At 35.8% G+C, this 19,972-nt stretch overlaps 1 protein-coding gene across 1 annotated transcript in view; it reads right to left on the bottom strand.

Moving 5' to 3' along the window:
- Positions 1–19,972, bottom strand: part of LOC126248535 (hemicentin-1-like) — an 838,517-nt gene that overhangs the window by 409,027 nt on the left and 409,518 nt on the right. Inside the window, exon 23 of the mRNA XM_049949594.1 lies at positions 4,699–4,826. Within this exon, the coding sequence (XP_049805551.1) occupies positions 4,699–4,826 (128 nt within the window). The remainder of the gene's footprint in view (positions 1–4,698; positions 4,827–19,972) is intronic.

The raw sequence follows: 19,972 nt of genomic DNA, 5'->3' as shown, positions 1-19,972 counted from the left end.
CAAACTGAGAAATTTTATTACAAGTAGAGAAAATTTTATTTTAGTAAGATGAAGTAGTTGGCTATTCTCACTGTTAGGTGGGAAACTAGTTCATTGTTGACATGCTATAGTGTCCTGAGGTTATATTTGCACTGTTAAAAGTAGTTTTGCAGTTTCTTAGAAATGAGTTCCCACAATTGTTTGAATAACCAAAACACATTGTGTTACATTTGTAGAAGCTACATAATTTCTAAGGACATTAATAGTTTTGTGTAAAATGTCTGCTATGCATACTTTGGTGCATGCATGTTGAGGGACTGGGACTATAGAGAAATGGGAAGAGAAAATCAATGACTTCTGTAGCTCCCATGGTTTGGAGGGAGTTGCAAAATCATGAATATGATTGTTATTTATGAAAGTCATGACACAAGAAGTAAGAAGGATATAAAATGTCTTAACCTTAATTATGATGAATCTCTCCATATTCCAATTCTGACTCCCATTCTTGATGATTTGCTACAGCAGAGCAGCTCAGAAAATGAATGCAACAATGATGATGTTAACAAGCCAGAAGAAGATTCTGTACCAGAACTATTTAGACAAAATGAACTAAATGATTTAACTCATGAATTGAATCTGACAAAAGATGCCAACAAATAGCTTGGGTCACAACTGAAAGCAAAAAGTCTTCTCCTGCTTGAAGTGTCATTCTCTTGGTACAGAAAGAGAGAAAATGAATTAGCACAATTCTTTAAAAAAGGCCATATCATTTTTTGTTCTGATATCAAGGGTTTATTGATTTGTCTTAACATTACTTATGATCCAAGTCAGTGTAGATTGTTTATTGATTCACCAAAACAAAATCTACAAGGTGTGCTTTTACATAATGGAAATTTGTTTGTGTCAATTCAGTACACCATAAAGAGATGCATGAAAATCTCGAAGCTGTGTTGAAATACATGAACTATGAAAAGCATTCTTGGACAACATGCGGAGATTTGAAAGTAGCTGCCATGTTACTTGGGTAAAAATGTGGCTACACAAAAACGTTGTATTTTATTTGTGAGTGGGACAGCCAAGCCAAAGACAAGCATTGGCCCAAAATAAAAACACTGGTTTATCTGTTACAGCTCTTTATGCTTTTGTAATAAATTTTGAAGACAGAAAGCATGCACAGATCTGATTATCTTTCATAGGTCACAGCAACTTATAGATGTTTATCAATGGCTAAAAGACATTATTGATTTTAAACTTCTTCCAAGGTTATGTTCTGCACATTGTGGTAGTGTCAAAAACAAGAAAATATACATATATACTACTCTGTTTGCCATCCACCAACCATTTATTGCTTACAGATGAAATAGCTTGCAATGTCTGAAGAAAATCAAGTTTGCAAATTGACATTTCGTAAGATTACACCAATTGTAACTGTTTTTTATGTCAATACATTGTTAATAAATACCACACTTTTCGTACTTTCATTACTGTTCACTTCATTTTCTGTAGGTACTGGAACTGCTTCACAGACCATAGCTTCACAGACAGGCCGAGACTACTTACACTTCAAAAGAGAATCATAAGAAATTTGTTTAGTCCATCATGTCACTCATTATTTAAAAAATTAAAAATACTAACCATTCCCTCTCTGAACATCTACAAAATTTTTCTTTTCATATACAAAAATCAAAACTCACTTGACAGTTTTCATTTCAACCACAATTACAGTACTCATCACAGGCACAGTTTCAAACTTCCCTCTCATAATTTAAAACTTTACATTCAGATATCATTGTATACGGGATTAAAAATTTACCAGTAAATTAAATAACACAAATCTGTTAAATGTGGAGTCTGACCCACTAAAAAGATTTTTATTTCATACATTAGTGGAAAAATGTTATTATTCAATTGAAGAATTCATGCAGCACAGTTTGGCAATTTGAGAATAAAAGAAACAATAAAGATTATGTATTGTTTAATAAATTCAATATATTGTATAAACTGTATTGCAAACTGCAAAACGATCATCAGTGTTATATAAGTTCTTGTTACATTATTCATGTCTAAAAATTCAGAAATTCCTGCTTAAATATGTTAATTATTATAACATTACTTTTTTAAAAATAATTTGACGTGTCTCCAGTACAAAAATCTTTGATTTGTTACTGTGTGTTATGAGACGAATAAAATTAATTCTACATTCCAAATAAATACAGTGTCATCAATTTCAGGCTCCTCATCTGCTGCACTAACTGTTTATTGTGGAGGACACATGTGATTTAGTTTTATTCTGAATACTAAATTAAGAAATTGGCATTTTGCACAATAACATAGAATACCAAAGGACAAAGAAGTGGCAAGCAGAAAAAAATCCCGAGAGCTGACATGTGATCAAACATGACTGTACTCATGGATACAGCCAATGAAACAATGTTCCTTTGTTCACTGGATGATATATATCAGTTACCTAATTGACCGAGGCCTACATATTCTTTCTAATAACTCTGTTCATCAATGTGTGTGCAGCGGTGATAGCAGCTTAAGCACATGTTCAGTAGTGGTAGTAAAAAATTCAATACAAATTATTTAGATATTGCTACTCAAGAGTACACAGCATTTATGTAAGAGCTGTCATTATTACTGGCTGCTTTTGAGCTCTATGTACTTAACAGTTCACTGAAAATATTTTGAATTTCCCTTTATTAATCTGCCACTAACAGTCCATAAACTGTCTTTAAACTTATCACACTAATTGTGAGTCTTCTCCAAGAATTATTTTGAGATCAATTATTATCTGCACTAATTACTTACAAAGTTGATAATCTCCTTAACCTAACCTTACAGGTCAACAAAAATATTTTAAGTGTCAGTTGTGTAGGAGCAGCATATACAAATATTTACTTGCCATTTTAGTAATAATAATAACAATAATAATTTTATTGTCTTTAAGCCATTACAGCAATAGACAAAGTCATACACATAATACGATACAGTACATGCTATAAAAGAACAGAATTGTTATTAATGTTACAGTTTAATATCACAGGTCATGAAATCCTTTATACTGTAGAATGGGTTTACAACTAACCTGTCATAAAGTGTTTGTTTGTATTGTTGCTCTGGTAAATTTTGTATAGGTTGTGGAAGTTTGTTAAATAATTTGTGGCCCATAAGTTCATAACTGTTAACTGATTTTGACAGTCTGTGGTAGGGCATATAGATACAGTTGTTTGTCCTAGTGCTGTAACAATGTATATTTGCCCTGCGTTTTACTTTAGGTAAGTTCTTTTTTGTGTAGATTAAAACATAATAAATATATAGGTTTATTACTGTCATGATTTTTTGTTGAGTAAACAAAGGATTACAATGAGCCTTGTATGGTGAGCCTGTGATTATCCTAATAACTTTCTTTTGAAGCAATAGTATATCATGCACACAAGTGGAGTTTCCCCATAAAATAATACCGTAGGATATGATGAGTAGTAAGATACTCTAACATAATTTTTAGGTACACAGAGCATTAATCACCTTAACAAATATATTACCCTAGACAATTTACCACTAATATACTTAATATGTGGATTACAAGAAAGTTTATCATCCAAATATACCCCCAAAAATTTAACACAACTAGGATCATCTGATGGAAACTTGTCTTTTAAACTAAATACCATCTGCTGGGCTTTGCTTTCATTAAGCAAGAACCCATTTGCTTTAAACCAGAGTGAAGTTGGCTCAATTGTCTCTGTAACACATGTTTTAAGGCTATTAAGATCATTACTGCTATTCAGAAACATTGTATCATCAGCATAGAGTACTGTTCTGGATTTAATAAATGATGACAGGTCATTTGTCATTATTAGGAAAAGGAAAGGGCCCAGCGCGGATCCCTGCGGAACACCTACCTTAACTTGTTCTATACTGGACATTTCTTTCCCAACACAGATGGCTTGCTTACGGTTTTGCAAATATGATCTTAATAGCTTAAGGCTGTTACTTTTAACACTATGAAAGTCCATTTGCTTAGGTCACAAAAAGTCACTTGAGCAAAGCATTTATCTTCAAATACTTGATGGATATATTTAACAACATTGTTGATAGCAACTCCATTATTATCTGCTTCTTTTCAACTTGTGTTTGTTTTGTAATGTCACTAGTTTGTGAACTGACATTTGCATTTGAACTTGAATTGATCTGCAAAATTTGGCTACTGAAAGATGGCCCTAGTGAATAGTGCTATACTCTGAGTCTGGTGTATAGTCAATGCATTCAATTTCATCTTGATCCAAGATGATTTTCTGCACTAATCTAAGATTAAAAACATTATACAATTAACCCCTATGTGTACTGAGAAACTATTGCAGTTCTGTTATGCTTCCTTGGTGCACATCCAACAAGACTTCCATTCCTATTCAGTATTTTCTGTCTTTCATAATGTACAAGCTTCTATTAGCCAAAAATTCTTTGAGCCAATGACATTTAAGAAGATACTCTAGTTGTATCATGATATCATGCTGCTGATTAATGACCATGTTAAACACTGTTAAAAGATCTAGAAAGATAAATTCTCTATTTACCAATAACAATTATTTATAAAGAACTGCATGAGAAAACAGTGGGCTTTAAATGACATTGATCTGAGTCCTAGTCTGTTTCAGATTTATGAAATTCACATTAACAAATAAATCACCAACATTACATATTACATCAAGAACCTACCTCGTACAAATACATCCATCTGTTTTTCTGCTGAGCCTGCAGAATTGACAGCTGTGCAGACATATGTTCCAGAACTCTCAGGAGTGGCTTTTTTAATAATGATGGCACTATCTCCTGATCTAATAAATCTGAAAGAAAGCAAAATAAAGTTTCTTCATAACACTAATTTTCATTACAAAAATAAGAGGAAAAAAGTATTCTATATCAAGAGTATTACTGACAGTAGTCTGCAGACTTGTGTAGATTAAATTTAATTCATAACTGACATTCCTGATAGACACAATAGCTATTCACTCCAGTTATGATATCTAATCATCATCCACAGTAATGTTTCCTCTTTAATTTACTTAGTTGTTTATTATATTTACTTGACATATTCAACTGATTTTTAGAATATCACATATATAGCAAACAGCTGATCATCAGTAGCAAATGTGTCAATCTGTTAAACAAGAAAGAATACATACTGCCCAACAAAAAAGTGAAGTGCTGAGAAGGAGAGATGGAAATGAAATGAAGCTTCATGGGTTGAGAAGGTATGCGATGTCAATTCAGTTATTACAAAATCTAGTCACATTTACAAAGAACTTGGCAGTATGAACCGACTTCCACTTTGGCCTATGTGCATGCACCGCTTCAGTTAGCGAGGGTGTCACAAAGCCATTGTACCCAATCTTAGGACAAGCTGTCCCACAAATGTTGTAACTTTTCCTTGATATCTTGGATATTGGCACTGGGACAGATTTGGCGTCTGACATAGTTCCAGATATGTTATATTTGGGACAGATCTGAGGATCTTGATGACCATGGGAGTACCTCAACATTACACTGACAGAGCACAGAGACATTCAGCATGTGTGGATGAGCACTGTCCTGTTGAAAAATGGGACCATATAATGTCACATGAGAAGCAACACATGAGGATGCAGTATGTCCATGAGATACTGATGTGTCTTCAGAGATCCCTCTGTAACTACTAGTCATGATCTGAAGTCACATTGAGGGGCTATCCACACCATGATGCCATGAGTAACACTGATCTGCCTCTTCAAAACAGGAAGAATGGGACCTCTCCTGAGGTTGCTGCCACAGTTGCTAACTAGGATTATATGGGGTAGTGCATAACCCTGATCACCACTTAACACAATGTGACTTTTTTCCTCTGTAATCCTGGCTTCCCGGTAACAGCCCACTTCAGACACAGTGGTTGGTGTAGTGATGTGAACAGTTGCCTATGCATGGGGCAGTAATTCCCTAATTCAGCTGCTATTAGTCTTCGACAATTGGTGCGGGATGACACAGAATATAATAACGGTCCTTTACTTAATCTCAGATGGCACACATAGATGTGAAGAGGTTACAATGTGCTTGGTGCACAATATGGTGGTAGCCCCTTCTGACTGGAACCTTAATAATGAATATGTCCCATTCTACCTCTCCATGCAGTCCAATATTGGGTCACTCTTGCATAAGAATGCCCCAAAAATCTGGATAGTGCACAATTTGACCAGATGGTCAAATGGAGACCTGCAATTAGTACCCTTTCAAATTCTGTCACAAATTGGTAATGCTGTCTGACATGAGTAGTTGGCCCATGTCCATGCCCTTCACAGTGTTCACTCAATATCTGACACTGTTCACACCCCATATATACCATACTGAAGCTGGTAGCAACACTTAACACAAATAACATTAACATAGTATGATGGCCATTCTATCTGTCAGAGGGAATGACAACTCCAATTGTTTACATACGTGTTAATGGTGTGTATGAGTGCAAAGTTACATTGACATCCGCCCGTCTTCTGGGTGTTTTACTTTCTTTTATCGGGCAGCGTACATTTAACTGTGGTTTCAAACAAAACATATGAAACTGAATGACATATGGTCAAACTTGCCTATCTATAAGATTAAAGAGCAGACACCAGATATGTTTCAATCAATGTGGGAATGGTAACACAGAAGTTATTTGAGATAACAAACTTTTAAAAATAAGTCTGTCATTTATCTCCAATATAGGTTACATTATGCAGTAAATAGACACCCAAAATTAAAGAATTTCACAAAAAAATGAATGTAAGTTAATTCCCATTTCTGCAGGTAAAATATACAGAATATTTCATTTTTTGCCAAACTGTCACTTAATTCTCATATTTGCTATTACAAAATTTGTTATTTTCCATTTCAAGACTATTCATATCATTTATTTATGTGTAATACATGAGTTGTTTAGGTTTATCTAAACTACAGTCTTAAAGGGCAATGAACTGGATGAAGTTGGTAAAAACTTTCTTTCTTTTTTACCCTTATGAGTTTTATATTTTCATGAATGAAAAACAAAGTTTCAATGTAGACCATTCATTGCCTGCTGTTTCAGATATCCCTAGTTCAAATATTGCAATTACCGTCTGCCCCCGGTAGCTGAGTGGTCAGCTTGACAGACTGTCAATCCTAAGGGCCCGGGTTCGATTCCCGGCTGGGTCGGAGATTTTCTCCGCTCAGGGACTGGATGTTGTGTTGTCCTAATCATCATCATTTCATTCCCATCGACGCACAGGTCGCTGAAGTGGCGTCAAATTGAAAGACCTGCACCAGGCGAATGGTCTACCCGACGGGAGACCCTAGCCACACGACATTTCATTTCATTGCAATTACCTTTACATTTTTGGTATGCCTTGCCATAACGTGTATACTTTTCATTGGTTTTCTCTCCCACAAGCGATATTTTTTTAACGTTATGTTATCTTTTCATCTGTTTCTGCCAACTGACATATAGCATGCTCGTCATGAACAGTATTACAGTTTTCCTTGTAATTTTTTCATCATTTAAATATTTAATACGAACCAAGTAATAGTGTTATTAGATTCACCTCTTCCTTCCAAAACTCAACTTACAACACTCTTATCAAAAGATCATCTTACCCCTTCCAAGGTTTGCTCACACATTAAAAACATCTTACAGTGTATTGCCATTTCTGCAGTTCCAAGTATAACAATATCTTGTCCTCACATAATTCCGCTAAGGACCTACACAGCAACTTCTCTGCAGCAAAATTGTGGAAATTCTTTCTGTAATTACCAAAAACAGAAGTAAATCACCAAGACCATTCCAACCTTCAGTACCTCAGCAACCACCACCATATGCAGCAGCTCAACTTTCCAAAATTACTACACCTCAATGCCCAACAGTGGACCCAATATTACTAGTATTAGTAAATTCACCACAATCATGGGATCCAACAGAGCCAAAACCTGTGGCAGCAATGGCAGAATTAATTGCTAATACAACAGAGCCTTCACCAAGGGCAGCAAAACCTGAATCAACTGAAGGAAAATCACTCTCCTCAGAAGCAGGTGCAACAGTAGTACAAGCATCAACAACTGATGCTGCTGCAATGGTCATTCAAGAAATTACTTCAGTATCCAGAATAGATCTACAAACAACTTCAGAAAAAGATCAGGGGATCACATTTAATGAACTCTTTCAATTTAACAGCACTGTGGATTTTCCCACTGGAGTCATGTGAGTCAAAGTGACAACACCTTACTAGACAGAAGCAGAAATATAAACACAACTGTAAAACATATATTAAATGGGCTCTAAGACCATGATGGTTGGCTACTTAATTGAAGGTATTAGTGCTCTTAATAAGAACAATTCCTGCAATAAAACTTTCAGAGCATTTAACATGCATTTATGAATACCTTCTGTAGTTCCGTTTGATTGGAACCTGTCTGAGCTCTTTGACAATGTTAATGACTCTGCCTATTCAAAGTGGCCTTTCCTAAAAGGACTGCCAAATCCAAATGTGAAACCTATTCTAATAAAATCCGGTTAACCATAGGCATTAAAACTTCCTGCAGGAGGAAAAGGAATCTGTATGCCTTACTCAAATCCAGTTATAGTCTAGAAAAGGAAAACCATTACAAATGTGTACTGCTCTATCCTCAAAAATGGTTCTAAGAAGGGCAAAGAGTATTTCTATAAAATCAGAAACCGATGTCTCTAATAATAAAATTAAACCCATTGGGAGACAATAAAAAGAGAAACAGATAAAATCCCTGCTGCAGAAAACACTATAGAAATTAAAACAAATGATACAGTTCACGAAAAGGCTGAAATAATTACTGGCCCCTTCGGTCATCAGCGGCCCAAACTGGAAAAAAAACATGTTCTGTTAATGAAGCCATGCTGTCCCTTCAAAAAGCTATCAATAAAAAAAACCAAGCAGATTAAAATGTCTCCTGTCAAAGTACATGAAATTGAGAATATAATTTGAGAGATGAATAGCAAGAATTCTGCTGGCATTGATGGTATCTCTTCAAGATTACTGGAAAAATGCTATAAGCCAATAAGCAAAGTACTGTGCCATATATCTGATGAATCCATCCAGCATGCGATCATTCCTGAGAGACTAACATATGCTATTGTCACAGCTCTCTTTGAAAAAGGTGATAAAACAGACATTACCAACTATTGGCCTATCTCCCTTTTAACAAACTTATCTAAAATTCTTGAGAAATTGTTTCACAGAAGACTTATTGACCACCTCATTCATTATAGGGTATTAAAGAGTAGCCAGTCTGGATTTCAACATGTTGTATCAACAGAAAAAGCTATTTTCTCCTTCACCCATCAAATCTTAGAGTCTTTTAATAATAAATTATCTCCTGTCGGTATCTTCTGTGGCATTTCTAAGGCTTTTGATAGTGTTAACCATGAAATACTCTTAGCAAAGGCTTTATGTTATGGTATAAGTGGATCAGCTGGGTCATGGATTAAATCCTACCTACCTGGAAGAAAGTGGAAGGTCATCTCGAACAACTCTGAGGGGCACTCTGCATTAACTAGCTGGGGCTCTATTGGCTGTGGTGTTCCTAAGGGCTCTGTATTTGGCCACCTGCTCTTCCTCATCTTCATCAATGACCTTACCTAGTGTACGGGCTTTAAAACTCATTTTACTCTTTTTGCAGATGACACCTCCAGCCTCATCAACAAAACTACCAACCACAATCTTGAGGAATTGGCCAATATAGTCTTTAATGAAGTACTCAATTGGTTTGAAAATAATGAGTTATCACTAAATGTTAACAAGACCCTGTTTGTTCATATCCAAGTAAGTAAAAAAGTGGAGGATCAAATAAGTATTAAATGTAATGGTAGTGAGTTACTACAATTTGTGTCATCCAAGTTCCTGGGCGTACACACTGACAGCAATCTAAAGTGGTCTGAACCTATTTTACAACTTCTCAAAAAACTCAGCTGAGCATCATTTGCTATTCATATTATTTCCACTGTCTCTGAATGAGGCACCACAAAAACTGCTTATTTTAGTTACTTCCGTGAACATAGTTTCCTGGGATAATCAGACACTTTCCAAAAAATGTTCATTGCCCAAAAGAGTGTTATTAGGATAATGAGCGGAGTCCAGCCTTGACATCCTTGTAGAAACCTTTTTAGAAAATTGGGGATACTTACAACTGCATGTCAATATATCTACCCCCTCCTACGTTTCATTGGTAAAAATGTGAAACTACACAAAGCCAATGATTAATAATATACCCATAATAACAGGAGTATGATGGACATCCATTACGAATTAAAAAAAACTTAGTACTGTACAAAAACGAGTCCATTACATGAGCTGCAAGGTGTTTAATGCTCTCCCACCATCACCAAAATCACTTGTCATGAGCTCCCCAAATTTAAACAACAGCTCAACACTATCTACGAGAGTTGTTTCAAAAGTAAGGTTCCCAACTCTGTACCCTCATCATGCATGGCACAATGCGAAATCTGGCAACACCACTGTGGTCACCAGATTCCCCACCACCGATTCCAACAACCACCATGGCTCTGCAACGCTCAGTACCGGCCTGACAGCCATAATCTATGGAGCCCGTTATCGCCATCACCGCCAGGTGTGAAATTTATGTGGTCATCCGATTTTTGCACGCAAGAAAGTTACCACCTGTAGAAATTCAGTTTGCCAACAGCCGTACAGACATACACGATGAACAATGAAGTGGGAGGCCGTCAATCTCTGACGAAGTTGTGGCAAAAGTTGAGTAAATTTTGCTCGAAGATTTTTGAATCACCATCCGGCCACTGGCTGCTCAAATTCCTGAGGCTTCTGAAGCTTCAATTGACAGGATATTGAATGAAAAGCTAGGCTCCCACAAGGTGTGCGTGGGCTGGGTGCCGCACATACTTTCAGAAGTCCACAAACAGCAGCGCATCGACTGTGCCTAGAAGTTCTGGAGTGAATGCGATGAGAATAAGGAAGACTTCCTTGATTCCATTGTTATGGGGGATGAATCTTGGTGCCATTACGTTACTCCAGAAACTAAACAACAATCGCGCCAATGGAACCACTCCGGATCACCGCCACCAAAGAAGTTTAAGCAGCAGCTGTCAGCAGGAAAAATCATGGCATTGGTGTTTTGGGACTGGAGTGGTGTACTGCTCATTGATTTTATGCCTAGAGGGACCACCATAAACTCGACAGGTGATTATTGCGAGACCTTGAAAAAGATCAGACGGGCAAACCAAAATCGTTGTAGGGGAAAACTCAGCAAAGGCGTAAGGCTGCACCACGACAATGCCCGTCCACATGTGTCGCAACAAACGAAGGAATTAATTGACAAATTTGGCTGGGATGTCATTGACCACCCCCTTACAGCCCCGATTTGGCACCCAGCTATTTCCATCTGTTTCCGAAATTGAAGGAGCACCTAGGCGATCTATGATTCCAGACGGACAAGGAGTTGCAAGAAAAAGTTTCCAAGTTTCTCAACGGGTTGGTGGCAGACTTCTTTGAGGTGGGAATGCAAAAGTGGATTACTCGACAGGAAAAAATGCATAGAAAAAATGGGGACTATGTGGAAATATAGCTTAAGGATCAACGTTTCCAATGGTATAATTGTTTTTTTCAGATAAAATATTCCTTGTGTCTAAAAAAATGTGGATACTTATTTTTGAAACAACCCTCATAATAGATAATTCCTTTCAATCAGTAGAAGACTACTTCAATTGTGTTAACCCTAATTGATTTTTCTTTTAATTAAATACAATGTTCTCTTATGCACTACAGTAGTTGGAATCATTGTTAACACTAATGTGTCTTTTATGTAGCTATTAAGATCTATCTTTATTTTAACTTTTCAAAGTGTAATTTTGTCTTTACCCATTAATGTGTATTTTGTCTTATACGAGGCGTTACAATAAACTAATGGGACTGATTTTCTTTGCAAGATGTGGCAATCCTGCAGGCTTGCGTAGGCACAATATCTTTGATCTTGGCCTATAAGCTGCTTCTAGTCCAAGCAGCATATCGACGCAACTGCTCAGTCGTGAGTTGTGCTGTAATAAGTTAAGACATGTTTGTGTGTCTCATCATGGAAATTGAACCGCATAATATTGCGCAACAGTATGCCATTTCTTTTTGCATTAAATTGGGTGAAAACAGGACAACTTCAGAAGGCTTTTGTTAGAGCAAATGGAAATCAATCCAGAATTGTTGAGCCATGTTATCACTGGTGATGGAAGTTGGTTTTTTCAGTACGATCAAGAGACAAAACGCCAAAGTTCGCAATGGTGCTCAAAGGGATCACCCAGACCAAAAAAAGCTCGAATGTCAAAGTCAAAAGTTAAATGCAGGCTTATGTGCTTCTTTGATTCCAAGGGAATTGTTCATAAAGAGTGGGTGCCTCCTGGACAAACAGTTAATCAATATTACTACAAAGAAATTTTAGAAAGACTTCGTAAAAGAGTCCTTCGTGTACGTGTCAACATTGCTGATAATTGGATTCTGCATCATGATAATGTGCCTTTCCATACTGCTCTGTCAGTACAGCAATTTTTAACCTCAAAACAAATTTCAGTACTACCACAGCCACCTTATTCACCAGATATCACTCCATGCGAATTTTTCCTATCTCCAAGAGTCAAAATGGCGGTCAAAGGGCACCATTTTCAGACAACACAAGATGTCCGAAAAGCTGTGATGAGGGTCTTGGAGGATATTACAGAAGATGAGTCCCAGAAATGTTAAGGAGGCCACACTAAACTTGACTAAAATGGTAGGCAACATTTTTTTGTTTTCACATCAGTCTCATTACTTTATTGTCGCACCTCGTATCTCCTCTTGCAAGAGGGTTTTTTGTGTGTTCCTTTTGTATAATTTGTAATAATCTGATATGTCCTGTATCCATATGAATGTCTCACTGCATTAGATCTATGGGATATAAATAAATAAACAATAATTCCATTAAATTAAATTACCAAACTACTCTTTGTGTTCAACTGTATGGTTGTGTGCTAACAACTTGAAAATTACTTTAAAATGTTATCAAACATTTGATAAATTATGTGGCATTATTTCTCACCTTCACCCACTCTAGTTCCCAGCACATAGTTTGCAACAGTACTCATGGAGTATTTGGTAGAATCTGCAGTAGTCGTGTTCAGAAATAATATGTGGAAACATCAGTGATGAAAGTTTGAGTCAGGCATTCAGGTGTGCTCAATTGCCTAATGGTTAAGCTGACTACTCATGATAAACATCATATTTGTGTTTGAGTACAGTCTGGCAGATTTTCAATTGTCTCTGCATATTCATTACATAATGGTGTATGAGTGAATGACCATTATTGCTCATATCAGTTTTCCAACTTAAGTTAGGAGACAAAGTACTAGTAACATGAAGGGGTATAAGAAATACTTTCACAAATCTTTTGGGCAGATTCTTCAAATCAGATAAAGAAACAAAAGTGCTTATAAGTACACATCCATTTTTTTTATTTTAGTATTATTATCGAAAGTTTACGTCCAACATGGTTTCAGGTAACAACTGTTGCATAACTGATTGGTAATACTGATATAAGCAAATCTGCTGATGCACTCTTTGTATTTTTAAATACTGAGTCACACATAGACACAACAAAAAGACTGCCACATAATGGGCTTTCAACCAACAAAGCATTTTATAGAAAAAAATAGTCAGTTTTATAACTGGCTACTTATTTCAACTTGGCAATTGCTCTAAAGAATAGAAAGATTTGCAACTTTGCATTTGAGAGCACAATTAATTTCTGTCAGACATTTTATTTTTTGGCTAGATTGTCATAGTGTTTACTATTGTGTATGTGAATATCTGCATTACTTTAAAGTAATTAACAAAAATTGGCAAATTATTAATTGGGCAAATGTTAGCTGAGCCTCAGTATTTTAGCAGGTCTACTACACATTTTCCTCCAGTTCAAGTTTCATTTAGAAATACATCCAGGCATTTAAATTTTCAACTTTTTTACTGTTGATACAGTACATCTACTGGAGGTAAATTGATTTTTAACAGCACAAAAATAGATGTACTGTGATTTTTTAACTCAATTGTGTAAAAATATCACATAACTTTCACAGAAACACCATTTTCTGCTTTATTTGCTGATGTTTTTTTTTTTTTTTTTTTTTTTTTTTTGCTATGGTTGTCAACAATAGTAGTAATATTTGTAAAAATACTCTTGCATCATAACTGACATAAAAATGGTAGATCATTAGTTGTGATCCATGATTAAACACTGTTATAGTTTCGAACAACAGACTCAAAACTATAACAGAGAGCTTCCCATGGAAAAGGAAATGGGTTAATTGAGTATAGGTAATAAAGATCAAGCACTCATTTTGAAACAGGAAAATAGAAAAACAGAGTGTTTGACATGAATATGCACTGCAGACTTTCAAAAGGTTTTTATAATATTCAAGAGCTGGGCTGTGGACAGTAATGGAAAAGAGAGTGTATCCCAAATGCCAAACTACAGCATTTCAAAGTTTTTAACACAACATTGATATAGCATTTGATCTGAACTGTCAACTAATAAAAGAATTAATGCTATTCTCATACCCTTTACAAGAAAAGCAGTAAAAAATATTAATAATTACTGCCCAGTCTCATTGCTTATACCCTTCTCAAAGGTACTGGGAAAGACTGTATACACAAAACCAGTGACACATCCATTACAAAATAAAATACTTGGTCAATCTCAAAACAGATTTCAAAATTATTTCTAAAGAGAAATACAATTTTTAAATGATAAAATATTACCAACTATTATTATTTCTCACTCACAAAATGCATCTCAGTCTGCAGTTCACGGTTATTCCCATAGATAAGCTCAAACATTATGGTATTACATATCTTGCTTACAATTGGTTTTCACCCTGTCTAAGGATGCAGTGACACATGAAGAAACTCCATGAGTTTACATAATGAAATGGCAATTACGGATGGGAAAATAATCTCTAGAGATGTACCATAAAGATCAACATCATGTGATCATATATCCAAGAAGCACAATCAGGCCTCTTTACAGACAGTGCAAGTGCTATAATCAACTCCAAGAGAGAAACTTCAACACCTGAAAATGTAATTAATATTTTCTTGAACATTAATGACTGATTCTCTACAAATGTACTACCAGTAAACTTAGATAAAACAAAATGCATGCATTCAGTATGTCAAAGGGTTTGACCATATCATTAAAAATACACTATGTTATCAAAAGTATCTGGACACCCCCAAAAACGTATGTTTTTCATATTAGGTGCATCGTGCTGCCACTTGCTGCCAGGCACTCCATATCAGTGACCTCAGTAGTCATTAGACATTGTGAGAGAGCAGAATGGGGCACTCCGTGGAACTCACAGACTTTGAAATTGATCAGGTGATTGGGTGTCAATTGTGTCATATGTCTTTACGTGAGATTTCCACACTTCTAAACATCCTTAGGTCTACTGTTTTCAATATGATAGTAAAGTGGAAACATAAAGGGACACATACAGCACAAAATCATACAGGCAACCTCGTCTGTTGAATGACAGAGACCGCCGACAGTTGAAGAGGGTCGTAATGTGTAATAGACAGACATCTCTCCACACCATCGCACAGGAATTCTAAACTGCATCGGGATCCACCACAAGTCCAATGACAGTTAGGCGGGTGGTGAGAAAACTTGTACTTCACAATCAAACAGCTGCTCATAAGCCACACATCATCCCGGTAAATGTCAAACGACGCCTCGCTTGGTTTGAGGAGGATAAACATTGGACAATTGAACAGTGGAAAAAAGTTGTGTGGAGTGATGAATCACGGTAAACAATGTGGCGATCCAATGGCAGGGTGCGGATATGACAAATGCCCAGTTAACAGCATCTGCCAGTGTGTGTAGTGCCAACAGTAAAATTCGGAGTCGGTGGTGTTATGGTGTGCTCGTGTTTTTCATGTAGGGGGCTTGCACCCGTCATTGTTTTGCATGGCACTATCACAACACAGGCCTACATTGATGATTTAAGCACCTTCTTGCTTCTCACTGTTGAAGAGCAATTCAGGGATGGCGATTGCATCTTTCAACGTGATCAAGCACCTGTTCATAATGCACAGTCTGTGGCAGAGTGGTTACACAAAAATAACATCCCTGTAATAGACTGGCTTGCATAGAGTTCTGACCTGAATCCTACAAAACACCTTTGGGAAGTCTTGGAACACCAACTTCATGCCAGGCCTCACTGACGGACATCAATATCTCTTCTCAGTGCAGCACTTCATGAAGAATGGGCTGCCATTCCCCAAGAAACCTTCCAGCACCTGATTAAAAGAATGCCTCTGAGGGCGAAAGCTACCATCAAGGGTAAGGGTGGGCCAACACCATATTGAATTCCAGCATTACCGATGGAGGGCACCATGAACTTTTAAGTCATTTTCAGCCAGATGTCCGGATACCTTTGATCACATAGTGTAATTCAGGACCTGAAAATGTAGCATATATATTTTTGGCCAAATTAGCATCTACATTGGTTAATGAATAGGCATACAGATTTAAAAGGTTGCCACACTAAACATCTGAAGACAAAGTTTTAGCACTTTGAAACTAATTGTAAAAAAATGGTGATTTGAGATAAAAATAATAAAAGGGAACAAATAGCTTTTATTGTTCATAATAAGAGCTTTTTGACTGGAATGTTTGCTTTTCCAAAAACTATAACAGTTTTTTTCCGAAATGGTATCTGCTCATTATTCTATTTTGGCTCTATTTAAGCTTTCAGCAAATGACTGTTTCTATTGAAAAACAACAGCACTTATCTGCTGGTGAACATAGAGCTTCTCTGATTTAAGGTATTGCTTGACATTGTTTTTGTTTTCACACCCAGTTTGATAATTACAGTAGCTGTAGGAATTTGATTTTTAACTTGTAGGATACAGGCCCTGCTTAGCATATTTCAGAGCCCTTTCATCAGCATTCATAGCCATGTGACCTATACTTGACAATGCTGCAGATAGAATGAACAAGGTATTTAGACTAGAAGTAGAACAAAAAAAAAATAACTCTATTCAGACAACAGAGTAAGACTTTCAGAGTGATCAGAATATGTTGAGCAGTTCTGTTTTATCGTCTCTACAGTACAGACACTATAACATGCCTGTCAGTCAAGTGTGTAAACAAACAAGGAGTTTAGAGTGCCAAAAATGAGTAATGGATTGCTAGGTATATCATTTGTAATTGGTCACTTGTTCCATGGCTGCCACACATGAGCAATTTACCAAGCAATTTTATCCAGTATTTCAAATGCCACTCTTGTGAATGTCTGCTGTGAAAAATGAACTGCTATGTTCAGCAGCAGTGGCAGTTGATCTCCATTTGTCCACTAACACTATCCAACACATTAATTAACTTGTAACTTATTAAACTCATTTTGAAATGCTTTTATTGGAGGCTGTAGGCCATGATACACAATACATACATTTTTTGTTGAGGCCTAGTGTGTTATGTACACCTGTCCTGCCCGTATTTTGCAAATGCTTTATTAAGTCAGCAGTTTCTTTTTCATTTATTAATTTTTTGGTTTAACTGCAAGTTTGATGTGTCTACAGAACTGTTATAAAATACAGGATTGCTGGTTTACATAGCTCTTATTGTTACTTGTATTAGGGAGGGTTAGATTATATGAAATAACAAGAGACTTAAATACAGTTGTAACATATGAATGCCATAAGCATTTAAATTGAAATATCCACTTCATATTACCTCTTTCTATTCATAAATTAAAAACTTTAATAATGTGTCTAGTTGTTTCATAAATTAAATAAAATCACCAGATAGAGGCCTATATTGTGATTACAACTATGAACTTCCATGAATTTCTAGTTCCATGCACACTTAAAAATTTAAAATCTGAGAGTGTTGAAATGTTTTTATATTTATATTCATTCTTGACATAAGTGGCAACTACAGCTTCAACTTTACTTTCCAAAGTGGTTTGAACTCCATAAATAAGTGTAAATTCTAACATGGACATAACAAAATGAATAACATGAAGTGGATCCCACATCTTACAAATCTTACAAAACCTCTCAGTAATAATCATGAATATAACACTAAAAGAAGATGTGATTTACACTGTCTTGCACTTAGTGTGGGACTGAAAGGAGAGATACTCAGCCAAAAGATCTTTGATTATTTACTCAGTAATGGAAAGAATCTAATGGACTATGAAATTAACCTCCAAACAAAAAGTGAAATCATATCTGCTTGAAACTCCTTTCACCATGTGTGTGTGTGTGTGTGTGTGTGTGTGTGTGTGTGTGTGTGTGTTTGAGAGAGAGAGAGAGAGAGAGAGAGAGAGATGCTTAATGACTCATCTTTAGCTATCAAGAGAGCAGTACATGTAGCTTTTAATGACAACTGTAGCAGAATGTTATTAAATACCTCTGTCAAAACCCAAAGATATCCTGTTATAGGTAAATGTTGTTAGTGGCAGACACAGAAAATTAGATTAATGAAGCAAAGCCAGAGTTTAAACCTACTGTAGGCTACTGTAGACTACTGCAAGTGAGCATGGACTGTGGTAGATTTCCTAGTAGCATTGGTCAGTTAAGGTCATAACTGCATCACCTGTCCTTTAAGTGTGTTACATTCCTATTGGGTGTTACCTCATTTCAATCACTTTGTTTTTCTATATGATCAGTGTCTTATTAGATTCCCATTCAAACTGGAAGCAGTGAACCATCTACAAACTGAGTGAGGATATATAAAAGGCTGCATAACCTACAGAATATTTTTGTTCTACATAGTTATCCTCCAGCCTGCTACTTAAAAATATTATTTATAGCAAAACTGCAACTGTCAGTGATTAATTCAGGTTTTATTCAAAAATTGTTGCATTGTAACATTAAACAAAGGCATATTGTAATCAAAATAAATAAAAAATTACAGATTTGCCATATAGCTGTAGAAAAAGTGATTGCCAAAAGATCAACAGTTTGTCAAAATTAAATAACACATTTCCATTATTGCTAAATAATTTTTGCACTAATCATTAATGAAAGCCTTTGATCATGATGAAGCACTTTCTATGGAGTACATAATGACAACAATAATTATATAGATTTCTTTTGTGTTTGTGCATGTTAACTGTACTTGTATCAAAAGTAATTGCTTTGGCTACATAAAAGTGCACAGATCCTACAAGAAGTTGATTTTTATTACTTATGCAGTGCAATTTACATTTTATGATTGAGTAAAATACACAATGGACTATTACTGGAAAAATGTATGGTTCTAATCATGTGGGGAAAAAAAGAAAAAAAAAAAAAAGATAAGCTATCAGCTCCCAGTTCCTCTCTCAAACATTCATTTATGTTTCTTTCCCTAACAATGCTATCAATACTACCAGTAATCCTACAGTTCACTACATCCTTTATATACTGCACCAAAACTACCAACCGTAGTTTTGGTAGAACACACCTCTGAGCAAAGGAAGAGTAAAAATGCTGAGTTATGTCTGTAAATGTTAGTTTACAAATAAAAACATGCAAAGAATTGTATATTAGTGTTAGTGATGTTAAAGAATAGCTGAAATCATACATGAAAGAAAGTGAACCTTCAGGAATGTGCAACAAGTAAAGGAATGTATTAACTATAAACTATCACTATAGTGCACATTGTTATTCATGCTTATGTTAGTTGACATTAAACCAGTAAATTACAAATAAAGTTCTACACTGAAGAAAGTGCTGCCCATTCAACTACACTGATTAGTTGCTGTTTATCTCCTATGGGTAGTTTAACGCACATTTTAGCAATATTTTACGATGGGTCAGCTTTATTCTTCTAAGCAGTTTCCTTTATAGATTGATTGTATTTTTCCAGAATCAAGTCTGGCATCTGCTTTATCTGTGACTGGGTCAATGAATGACTTTTTCATTAAAAAGATTGTTAT

Source organism: Schistocerca nitens, chromosome 3 (genome assembly GCF_023898315.1).
Source record: "Schistocerca nitens isolate TAMUIC-IGC-003100 chromosome 3, iqSchNite1.1, whole genome shotgun sequence".
NCBI lineage: Eukaryota > Metazoa > Arthropoda > Insecta > Orthoptera > Acrididae > Schistocerca > Schistocerca nitens.
This window is presented reverse-complemented; position numbering and strand designations above follow the sequence as displayed.